Source organism: Pantherophis guttatus, chromosome 8 (assembly GCF_059756535.1).
Source record: "Pantherophis guttatus breed Tessera chromosome 8, ASM5975653v1, whole genome shotgun sequence".
NCBI classification, from domain to species: domain Eukaryota; kingdom Metazoa; phylum Chordata; class Lepidosauria; order Squamata; family Colubridae; genus Pantherophis; species Pantherophis guttatus.
This window is the reverse complement of record NC_142070.1, coordinates 27,500,483-27,513,183: the sequence shown is the minus strand read 5'-3', so window position 1 is coordinate 27,513,183 and position 12,701 is coordinate 27,500,483. Positions and strand designations below refer to the sequence as shown.

At 33.2% G+C, this 12,701-nt stretch overlaps 1 protein-coding gene across 3 annotated transcripts in view; it reads right to left on the bottom strand.

The window, feature by feature from the left end:
- Nucleotides 1-3,153: 3,153 nt before the first annotated feature.
- Nucleotides 3,154-12,701, bottom strand: part of FBXW7 (F-box and WD repeat domain containing 7) — a 114,160-nt gene continuing 104,612 nt past the window's right edge. For all 3 annotated transcript variants that reach the window (XM_034442924.2, XM_034442926.3, XM_034442925.2), the window contains 4 exons: nt 11,773-11,954; nt 10,481-10,706; nt 7,846-8,056; nt 3,154-4,986 (listed from right to left, as the gene is read on the bottom strand). In XM_034442924.2, coding sequence (XP_034298815.1) covers nt 4,718-4,986; nt 7,846-8,056; nt 10,481-10,706; nt 11,773-11,954 — 888 coding nt within the window. In that variant the 3' untranslated portion in view covers nt 3,154-4,717. The remainder of the gene's footprint in view (nt 4,987-7,845; nt 8,057-10,480; nt 10,707-11,772; nt 11,955-12,701) is intronic.

The following is a 12,701-nucleotide window of genomic DNA, read 5'->3' as shown; positions in this document are numbered from 1 at the left end:
AAGGTTTCCGTATATTGCATGCAACTGACATAAGGAGAGGCACTTTTATATGCTCGATCTCATTTTAAATCGCAAAATTGACTTTGTCAAAGCAAAATAATCTCATAAGCCATTAATTTATATATCACAGTTAGCAGTCCATTAAACAGCAGTTTTAAATTAGCAACATATACCTTCAAAAACCCCTGTAAAAGTGTATAAAAAAATGTATGCAAAGATAAGAATCATGAAGCCACAAAGCTTAAAATTATACCAATCCATTCAAACCTTTCAATGACTAAATATAAAATCTGAATTTCACCCCACAACTGAAATGAATATCAGAAAGATAACAACTGTTTATAGACATATCCAGGAGTTACTGCTTTACTTCAGCTGTTATACAGCCTCCAAACTGTCAGTTTATTCCATGTATATTATGTGCTTCTTAAAATATCAAACCAACAAATGACATAATGTCAGGTTAAATGCAGACATCCACACTCAAACATTTTAAAAAGCACATTGTATTTCTGGCCAAAACAGAAGTTGGGAATAAAATTGAAGCAACTTTGAAATATGAAGATATCATTGAAATACAATTTTACCTACACGCTTAGTCAGAAAGGCAATACATTGAATAAAAGACTTTTGAAATTTAAGATTTTCTCAAATTAAATCCACCTTAGAACTTTTAATGTAGCAGTTTGCAGCACAGCTTGTGTATATATTTATTCATCTAAACAAAAGAAATTAGTATTTATAATTGATTTTTGGAAAATCTAATACTGTTGTGGAATATTGGTATTAGTGCCTGCTAAGAAACATAATTTATTTTTATAAAGTGTTATTGAACATTTCTTGCTTTTTCAGGTTCAATTCAGTTAAGATTTAACTTATATCAGGGAATTTGGAAAGCATAAAATTATAGTTTGGTAACTACTATAAGAAGGCATACGTAAAGTATCTAATTGCATTAGGCTAAAGTAAGAATTTTGTATAATTTTATATTATCAGGAAGATAGGAATCAGTGAAATGACTGTATTATAACATGCATTTTCCCATCCTTGAGATTCATTCAATTTCTGTATCTAACCCTGTACAGAACCCAGTTCTGTATCTTAAATACTTCTGCAAAAATTTGTGTGTATGTGTATGTATATATAAAAAATCTGTTGATAACATTAGTGACTTACATTTATTTGGATTTTTGCTTCGTTTCTACCCTTTTTGTTTATTCAATTTCAAATTTCTTTTCCATGACAAAATTGGAAGACGACTGCTAATAGAAAAAAATAAAATACTATTCTTTACCTTTATGCTCATATGACAAAGATCATAATGTGGTGAAATAATTTTCCTTAATGTCTATAGACAGACATTATTTCTAATTATTTGAGTCCACTCATACTATTTGTAGGCATGTACATGAATATCACAATATGGTGTAATCACCTTTGTTATTTATTCCAATTAATTCACTTGTGTGTGTGCATATAGGGAGGGTTGAAAGAATTTTCAATATTATATTGCAGTGTTTTAATTACCACTTTTATTTAGTGCAACATTCCAATTATTTGCCTCAAGACTGTAGACATTTCCTATCTCCAGGAATTCCAAATTAGCTTCTTGTGGTACCGGTAGAACCTGTTATACTTCCTAGATATTGTATGATGATTTTCCCCAAGTGAAAAAAATAACAAGCTTATGAAACTCTTTATTCATCATATTCTATTTATTTTATGCTCTTTACCTTGTCCTTATTTTTCATTAAACTGAATATTATTGATGCAAGTTTCTGAATTACAGATTTTAGTATTTCCTTATTATAATTTTCTAATAACTAGAAACTAGAAGAAATATGTGAAGTTCATTCTCATGGTAAGGGTCAGCCCATCTCAAGTATTAAAAAAAGGAATACTGGAAGATGTTGTCCATTATGAAATGAGGATAGGAATCTGCCAACAGACCTTCTTGGTGGCTTCCCATAGATTCCAAATAGCTTCCTATGGTGAGGAATGTCCTATTATTTCCTGGCTGACTACTAAATTTGCAGGACATTTTCCCTATTTGGTGATAGGGCAGCTTTTAGTTTGACAGGGATTCTCTGAAGTGTATTTTGCTGTTCATTTGTTATGAACAAACTTGAGTCTTAGGCAATAAGAAGTATATCAACTTACATGTAATAAACAAAAACCACTAATAGGGTTATTCTCTATGAATTGTAACTTCTTTTTAATAGCTGTTATTAAAACTCATGATACAAAGAAGTTATTTTCATCCATCTGGAATCGTCCAGAATGCAGCTTGAGTTATTCAAGCATTGAATAAATCCAATGTTTTATTCTCTTATCAAGAGAAAAACGATTCTATGTACCAATTTTATAATAATGTGAAATTTCCTGTTCCTTTGCTTGCTTTGCTAATCCAAAAAGCCCCCATGTTCCAAATATCATCATAGTGGAGCAACACCGCTCTATTTATTATTATGCCTTTTTGCAATTTTCTCTACAATATGTCAATGTTTTAAAATAACTATTCTAGATCTGGTTAAATGTGTAATGAAAACTGTTTTATTTCCATTTCTACTTACCTCCAAAACATTTGTTCCTTGCACAGAATCTCCGTACTACTTTTGTTTTCATTGAGCTACCAGTTGTGCTTCCAAGATTTTTTTTTTATTCATTACCAATTCAATTACCAATTACCATGAAATTAGCCTCTTTTTTTTGTACCATCACTTTAACAATGACTAATACTGAACCATATTTGACCTGTCAATGTCCTACTTTTCCTGTTTACAGACATATTTTTGGTGCTTTTGATTAACTTTTTTTGTTCTAATTGCCTTAGGTAATTATGTCAGAAAGGAGAATCCTTATTGCTCTGTAGATCATGCAGGAAAATATTCAATACCTTATTTACTTTTACTTAACTTAGGCTGTTTACATTTATAAAATCCAACTGTTGCTCCAATTCCTTCAAAACATGGAATCAAAAATGTTTTTCAGTTGATTCTAACAACCAGGGAAATGAGGATTTTGCTGGAAATCTGAAAAGTCAATTCAAAATTTGTATGGTCATCCTATCACACAAGTAGATAAATGCTTTTGTAATGTTCCATTCCATCCAAATTTGAGAATATTGCAGTATTAAATCATTAGTAGGAAGACTTTTTAACATGAAAAAAACACATTTTATTGCACTTAATTTATAAGAAAATAAAATTTCTAAGTGAATCAAATCATAGACACAATCCCTTTAAAGGTTTTTCCTCCATCCTGTCAGGTTGTTACATATCTAAAATTAACAAATTGAAATCTGATTTCTTTAAAAGAAACAGACTATAAATAAACCAAAAAAGGAGGAAAAAAAAAAAAGATCAGCTAGGATACAGTGTTAAACCACTTTCACAGTTCAACTTGAGTTGTGGCTCTTGGAGAATGAGGCAAATCAATTTGACAATTGCATTCTTTTTTATATGACAACTTTAACAGAAAAACCGAAGCATTTTTGCTTTGTCAGTTACTCACCCAACTGTAACAGCTATTCTCAAATTCTGTAAAACACTACAACCGACCAGCAATTTTGTTTTCACTTTTGAATATTTTTTAAATATATTGTCAGTTTCGTGTCTGTTTATTCCATTCACCACAGCCCTCACAAAGAAACTTCCCCACAGAACAGGCTGCAAGAGCTTTGTTCTAAGGAATGTATTTTAATTTTTGCCCAGGAAAAAAGAAAAAGAAAAAAGAAAATAAGCGTTGCACACACTCTCTTTACTTGCAAGCAAACTTCACTCTAAATTGTCTGAAACTTTTCCATTCACAGCCTCTTAGAGGCACAGTTGGCTCAAGTTTCAGTGGCAAAAAAGTCTCTTCTCTGTAACCAAACTAGAGCAAATTTGGAATTCAGTCTGGGACTAAAACGTCACAGCAGAAAAAAAATAAAAATATTTTTTTTTCCTTTCATTTAGCAGCATAAATAAGTTTGGCCACTGGGAATACAGTACAGGGCTGGGACAACAATCCCATAATTGAAGACCTACTTCTAGCACCAGCATCATATATTAAATCCATCTGAGAAATCTTCAAATCCAGGACAATTTGCCACCTCAGAGTAACTTATGCATTGAAGAACATAGATGGAAGCAAGAGTAAAAGAGATCAACGAAGACTAATACTGTGATTGACATTGGCAATGGTTGGCAAAAAAAAAAAAAAAAAAGCTGTAAAACTGTACAAAACAATTCACAGTAAGTTTAGCTTTTCCACACATAAAGGACTCTGCTTTCCCAGATGCTGTCTTGTTTGAAAGACAATAACTGATAATGGAGATATGCATCTCCTTTCTAGAATAAGGTAGAGTAAAAGAACAGGATTAACAAGAATTGTAACAACTTCTACATCTCAACAAAGCTCAGTGATCATTGAGAGGAAAACAGAAAAGAAATAATTGCACCTGGCTTGATACAGAAAGTCACATTTTGCAAAGCTGGCCCTTTCCAAGGTGAAGTCTTTGATGTAAAGAGAAAAGCAAATGCCTCTTTTGTCAGTTACAGTTTTCAATTTTTGTGTCTTCTCTTTTGTAGCCTGTAGGTCTTTAGGATCTGTTGCCCCAAGCCAACATCCTGCACCACCAAGGACAAGGGTTTTGTTTTTTTTTCCTTTTTGTAGAGGGAGGGAGAAAGGACAAGAACATCATTTGCATTTCTGGACAAAATAATCTTTTCAAGCTTCACTTTATATCCACATCAAAGTCCAATACCAGCAGCTTGGTTTCCTCAGTCCCATTCCGGCTTCCAACTGCACACACTAGCTTTGTGTTGGAGGCTCTGATCCGCCATACAACACCTCCACTTCCTCCACTTTCCAATGTAACTAGATTTCGGATAAATTCACCCGTTTTTAAGTCCCATAATTTTACAGTCCCATCATCTGAGCTGGTAATTACAAAGTTCTTGTTGAACTGTAAACAGGTCACAGCACTCTGATGCTTGTTGGGACCTAGAGCAAAAAAAAATAAAAAATTCAAAATTAAGTTAGCAAAAAAAGTAACATCAGAGTCTACTAAACTAGCCCTCCCCTCCTCCAAAAGCAAATATGATATTTTTCTATAAAGGTAAAGATTTCCCTTGTCTGGTCATGTCTGACTCTAGGAGGCGGTCCCCATGTCTGTTTCTTAGCAGAGGACGGACATTAAATGAGTTAAAATCCAAAATACAATAGGTGGAGGTTGGTTCTTTCTCCTAGTCCATTAAAGACCTCCAGCATGGAATGCCATCAGAGATCCAGGCCAAACGGCAGGCCCAGGTCTGGAGACAACCAGTGCAACTTGGGCAAAGGGCTACCGTATTTTTTGGAGTATAAGACACACCTTTCCCCCCCTAAAAGGGGGTGAAAATTTAGGTGCGTCTTATACACCGAATGTAGCTCCACCCACCCACTGGCCCCCACCCTTTGGCCTCTGCCTCGTAGCAGTTATCTCCTTGCAAGCAAACAGCAAGAAAAAACAGCTCCTTTCAGCTTCAATACAGCCTAATTAGCACAAGTTGATTGGATCCGCCTCCCGACTCTCAGCTGATTTGTTCTCAGCTGTTTTGCGCAGGACTCTGCTGCTTGCTGCAAAGAGGTAAATTGCTAGAACAGATTTTTTTTCCTTGTGCTAATCAAGCTATGCTGAAAACGAAAATGAAAGTAAAGCAGGCTGTTTGCTGTAACAAGGCAAAATTGCGCAGAGGCAGAGGGAGATTTCTTTTTCTTCTTTTCCTCACCAAAAATGGTAGGTGCGTCTTATACTCTGAAAAATACGGTATTTATTTACTGGATGTGATGTAAAAACTTTTTTCCATATAAGTATAATTTATTAAATTATAATTTATTAAATCAAAATTTATGTATTACTAATTTTATAGTACTTACACTGGTTTTACATTTAACTATTTTCTTTGGTTAAAATAAGGAAATTTGGGGGTTTTTGTTTTTTAAAAATGCAAAATTTATTTATTGCTGATACATTTATCTTCAGATTTTTCTATATATTAGGAGACTGAGATTATTTTAAACTGGTGAAATGTGCATGTCAATATTTATTTATTTATTTGTTTGTTTGTTTGTTTATTTATTTTTATATACCGCCCTTCTCCCGAAGGACTCAGGGCGGTGAACAGCCAAGATCAAATACATAAATATAAAAATTAGAAACAATTTAAAACCAGATTAAATACTTTGGCCCATAATTAAAAACATCCCATTAAAATCCAATTTAAAATTTAAAACCGTTAAAATTAGGCTAGCCCGGCTTGCTGGAATAACAAAGTCTTCAGGGCACAGCGGAAGGTGCGCAAGTCCGGGACCTCCGGGGGCAGCTCGTTCCAGAGGGCAGGAGCCCCCACTGAGAAGGCTCTCCACCGGGGGGTCGCCAGCACCCCAAGGAGCCCTGCCCTGTGGGAGCGTACTGGCTGGTGGGAGGCCATCGGTAGCAGAAGGCGGTAGAGTGAACATATGAATGTGTATTTGAAGATAAGATGTTATTTGGTATATTGTGTATCTTTTACAAAGGGTAATGGTTCTTCTTTGTCAAGTTAAGCTTTTTTTTTTTTTTACATTTTGTTTATATTATGATGTTGGGACAATTTTATGACTTTTAAATGGATTTTGTTACAGTTAAGAGGTGAGTTGCGGAATGTTCAGTTTTATATATGTTAATTAATGTTAAAGCTTTGAATGGATATTTTTGTTGGTAACTGGATTGAAGATGTTATTTATCTGATTTGCTATTAAGAAATGGGTAATGGGATGAAAGGTTTTATATATTTGTTAGCTAAGAAAAAGTAAGGAGATTAGACAATTGTTTATATTTGCCACAAAGCAGGAGTTGTTTTCTTAGGGGAAGGAAAGTTTTTTTTTATACATTTATTTTTCTTGCAATTCTCTCCCCCCTCCCCCTTCTATTCTAGCTTCTATTATCTTTAATTGTTTTATTCAGAGCTTTAATAAAATTATTTGGAAGAAATACTGTACAGGTTTTGTTTTGGTCTCATTCTATAAGAAACCCACACCAAACTGAATACAATTAATTGTTTCTAATTGTTGCAGCATTACAAGCGTGCTAATCCAACAAAGGTACTTTTGGTGGAAATTTTACTCTATTATTTAAAAAATCAGTTCCTATAGTAGTTGCAGATTTTATTTATGAGGAAGTGTATAAAAATTGAAATATGTTGTCCCAGATTATTTTTCTCACAGAATGCTTCAGTATAGATATAGCATAATTCAGTTGTTTTAGTTGAGAAGCCAACTGTTTTTCCCTGTTCCCAAAATCTGGTTAAAACTCTTTAATGAATATTCAATTTCAGAGGCATACAAATAGCCAAGCATCTGGTTGGCAGACCTAAAACTACTATATAATTCTGTGGTAGGAATTCTTACATAAATATTTACAGTTTCTTTAACCTTGCTTTCCAAATTACACAATAAGATTTTTCCTTCCATGAAGCATATACCCTTATAAGAGCTTTGAAAGCACCCAACAATGGGTTGTTTTTACTAATTGAAGAAAAATATCTCAAGCCTCAAAATCCACCTTGACAATTTAAGAGTGAAGCATTAAAATACCACCTTAAGCAAACAGAACATTTATTTTTAAACCATTTATAATGTATCTGAAGGATGATCAAATATTGTTACCAGAAACAGTGCAAGGAAACACAGTATGGATTCACATAAACACCACTTTTGAACCAATCTTTTAAAAATTATATATAGTTCACAAATATGCAAATAATATATAGTCATGCATACATGTATATAGATTAGTATTGAAACACTTTTATGACTTAGTTACACAAGGCTGTGAAATCTTACCTTGTAACGTCTGTAAACACTGTCCTGTTTTGATATCCCAGATTTTGACGGTAGAATCTGCATTCCCAGACACAAGAATGTTGTCTTTGAGTTCCATTCCACTTGTTAATGACTGGTGACCTGTTAATGTGTGAATGCAATTTCCTGTTTCCACATCCCAAACTCGGATTGAAGTGTCAAGAGATCCACTCACCACATGGATACCATCAAACTATGGGAAAAGAAGTTTACATATATCAACATATTTATATTGAATTGTGATTATTCTTAGTTGCCGAATTATGTTCACAATTTTATCTCTTCAGAATGTAAGTTGATACAAATCTGATATTACCAAGTTCAATACATATTAAGAAAATGTGTGATACGACAAATTTATCAAAATTATCCATTTTTTCTTAAGGATAAACACTTTGCTTCAGGAAGCTACTTCCTACTCATTTGGAAAAAAGAAGTCAGTTTTTGACATGGAGTAACTTTTCATTTTAAAAATGGTTCGGTGCATATGTACCTCCATTATTTATAGGAGGTGCAACCTGGAACAATGTTATCATAGTGAAAGTTATTCCCATATATTTAAGTTTAATATGATTTAGACAGGATGCAAGATTTATTTTCTAATATCTACTAACAGACTGAAAAGCATTTCTGCTCACCTGTAATTCTATACCTGAAAGGCATACTACAATGCAGGCCACATTAATGTGTATTTTATTATCAAATCTTTTCAGACATACTAAGATTAAATGTTGTTTCAAATCCTGCAAGATACACTGTCATCACTCAGTAGATTTTATATCTGACCTGTATCGGACAGAATCTACTAATCATTACAGAATCTAATAGTTACTTGTGCTAGCAGCTGCACACCTCTTCATTTACTAATGATACACATGCCATTCTTTGTAAGCAACCTCTTTGTATACTTTGCACTCTATAAATTGATCCATCTTTATGCAAAATAACCAGGTTCAAATCTAGCACTGAAATGTCAGTACCAAAAAAAGGGCACAGTAAGTCTTCTTCTCCCTAGTACAACCTATCCCTGATATTGATGTGGGTAGCCTTAAACAAGCAAACAAGATTTTACTCCCAAATACCTGAGCTATGCTCCATTAAGGGATTCAGTTTTCTTATAAGTTAGACAGTACAGATTTGTAGATGTTAATTAGCTCAGCATAATAATGCCAGTGTCATATCTAATAACTGTTTTGTGATATTTCTATTACCAATATTATAGTCACTGACATGTTCTACATTTCACTAACCTCAAATCTAACTATATATGTTGTGTATGTATGTATGTATGTGTGTATATATATATGTGTAACACACACACACACACACACAGAGAGAGAGGGAGGGAGGGAGGGAGGGAGGGAGGGAGAGAGAGATGTTCCTATCTAAGAAGTTATTCTGATAAAGTGATTTGTGCTCCAAAGAAGCTTACGTGATAATTTTGTTAGTTTTCATGATATTAGAAAACTTTCTATAATATATGTAGAAATGCTGATGATGTTCTGTTATTAAACTGGCTTTCAATGAACCTCAATCAGTGGTTATCGACAGCATGCCATGATAAATGTCTAATTGTCAAAAAAAGAATGTAACTTCAAGATCTATAAATCAGATTCTTTAATCTCCACAATGCAATTTAAAAATTTAAAAAATTAATCCTTGTTAAAATATTGTCATGTTTTTCTTTTTTTGTAGCAAGTATAGTAGAAGTAGATCCAATAAATGAAATATGCAATAAGTTCTATTACACTGGTTTAAAAATTCATCTTAATGTTTAAAACATTTCTATTTGATTAAATGAAGCAAATTAATCAATGCAACTATATTTACACTTTCTATTTTAGAAGTAGTTATAAGTGCAAGTATGTGCATGAAAAAGAAGACAATTAAAATAAAACTGTTATAACTTTAATATAACTGTTTGCAAAGCAAACAGTATTTTCTTTAAACACAAGTGCCACTATCTCATGGTTCTTATTAATTTATTTCTTGTAATAACAAAAAATATCTCTGACACTCTAATGTAAATAGACATTTCTTGTCATTAACAGATACATCCAATGAGAATTATTCATTTTTTTTCAATTTAAGTATATTTAAAACTTTGATTCCATCTAAAATCTTTTACCCAATTCATTAGTAATTTATTAGAAAAAAATCTTTACAGATCTTTTTGTAACACAAGAGAACACCATAATAATATATAATAAACATCCCTATTCATTCTCAATGGTTATTATTAATTGCACAAGTTATACAGTTTTAAAAGGTATGCTTAAATTTACCTCTTTGAGTTAAATTTAAGAAACTCACCTCAAATATATGGATGTGTAGTCAGAACAGCTAGCACATTCCAGATAATCTGGACTGAATTCTTGGAAACGTGCTCTGTGGCACTTTTACAAGAATTCTGAGCACTCTGGCTGTGGTCTGTTTTTTAATGTCATAACACAAAAGATTAGATGAATAGGGAAAAGAAGAAAAAGGAAAATATAGAATGCATAGACCAAATGATTTGACCTCATTGGTTGCCAATAATGTACTGGCTTCTCAGCAAATATTAGGCAACAATTAATTATTCTGGTTGAATACTGAAGACACAGTACAAAACGCTTACCTGTAATGAATAGACTCTATTAGTATGCCCTTGCAAGGTGTGTAGACAGGTTTCAGTTTCTGGATCCCAAACTTTGACCATGAAATCATAAGCTCCACTAACAACCCTCCTGCCATCATATTGTACACATCGGACTGCAGCTACATGACCCATCAGAACATGTAAACACTGGCCTGTTTCTATGTCCCAAACTCTCAGGGTGGCATCTCGAGACCCACTGACAACTCTAGGAAGTGGAAAAATAAAAATAATGTGGCTGTTTTAGCAGTATTTAGTCCAGACTAAATCCAGGGTTGTATGTTTAAGCAGACATTTAAATTGATCCAACTTATAGATAGGATGATAAAAAATATTTAACTGAAATATTACAACCAGATTTTTAGCCTGAAAAAGAAAATATATTTGCAGTAAATTCTAGGATAGGTTGAGATTAAGACTCTTAAACATCTTTATACAGGTAGTCCTCGATTTATAACAATTGAGCCCAAAATTTCTGTTGCTAAGCAAGACAACTGTTAAGTGAGTTTTGCCCCATTTTATGACTGTTCTTGGTACAGTTGTTAAGTGAATCACTGCAGTTGTTAAATTAGTAACGTGGTTGTTAAATGAATCTGCCTTCCCCACTGACTTTGCTTGTCAGAAGGTCACAAAAAGTGACCAAAAGGCCCCTGGGACCTTGCAATCGTTATAAACAAGAACCAGTTGTCAAGTATCTGAATTTTGATCATGTGACCATTGGGATGGTCACAAGTCATTTTTTCAGTATTGCTGAAACTTAGAACAGTCACTAAACGAATGGTTGTAAGTTGAGAACTACCTGTGTTTTTCTTCTATTTAATATCACATTATTTTACTTGGGACACCCGATTACAAAATATTCATATCGATCATGATCCCAGGTTTAAACTACCTGCATGCGTCACACCTTTTAATAATGAATTGAAAGTAGCTTCTTCTGTATATTGATCTGTCTTATATTTTAATATCTTGACTTAGAAACTATAACTGTTTACTTTCTTTGCAAGAAAATGTGCAAAGTACTTTTGTATTCTTTTTTGCATTCTCTTTTTTTTCTCAGGAAACTTTTTGTTTTTAATTTTTCTGAATTTGAACATAAACGAAAGAATAAAATGTATAATGCATAATAGTTTATTTGTGTTTACAAGTTGCCTAATATTTTTCTATTAAATATAAAACTTCAACAAACTATATACATAAAATATAAAATATAATACTTAAATACTTAAACATACGAAAGTATGTTTGTTAAGTTTAAAACAAATAATGCTTACCTTTTTTCATGGAGATGCATGCAACGCACAGTTGAGGTATGCCCATATAATGTATGTATACATTCTCCAGTCTCTGCATTCCACACTTTGAGGGTCCGGTCTGTAGATCCACTGATGATTATATTGTCCCTCATCTGTGAAGACCAGACCCCACCTGTATGTCCAACAAGTGTTCTTAAACACTGAAAATAGACAATTAAATCTGGTTATCATTTAGACAAACAAAAGACAGATGAACTAATACAAATTATTATTGCACATAGTAATATTCTGCATTCTTCAGGCTGATACCTGAGATACTCATGTGGTAACATGAACACAAAGATTTTCTCATTGGCCTTCTTCAATTGTTCCATTATATACAAATGGATTAGTGGAACTGCACCAGCAAGTTAGCCAGGATTCATTGAAATATATACTTGATTTGAATCTGATACAGGAACAGCATAAAACTGTATGTTATTGCAACATGTGTAAGAAAGGAACAGGTTGCTTTTTCATGTTACTGCATCTTCAAACTTTGTTGTTTTTTGCTGGCCAGGACTAACGTATATCCCTGGATGAGGGGCTCATGAGACCCATGGGTTGCTCACCTGTTGGAGGGGTTCCTAATTCTAGGAGAATGAGACTTGAATTACAGTCAATTCTATACTTATACTATAGACCCATATTATACTACCAAGAATAAATATATGTGGTTTGTAAACACTACGGCATCCAGATCTCTCTCTGATCTCTTAGGCTGAGACAACAGGCAGAAACACATTTTACCAGCTGCAGCCTTACCCCTTTTCTTAGAAGAAATTCACTTTAAGGATGCAGAGTTTATGCTGAAAACATCCAAGCTTAAAATGCTCTTCAACAAAACTTTAAATGACAGTGATTTAAATTTGGTTATCTTAGAATTTAAAAAATTCACATTAAATTAA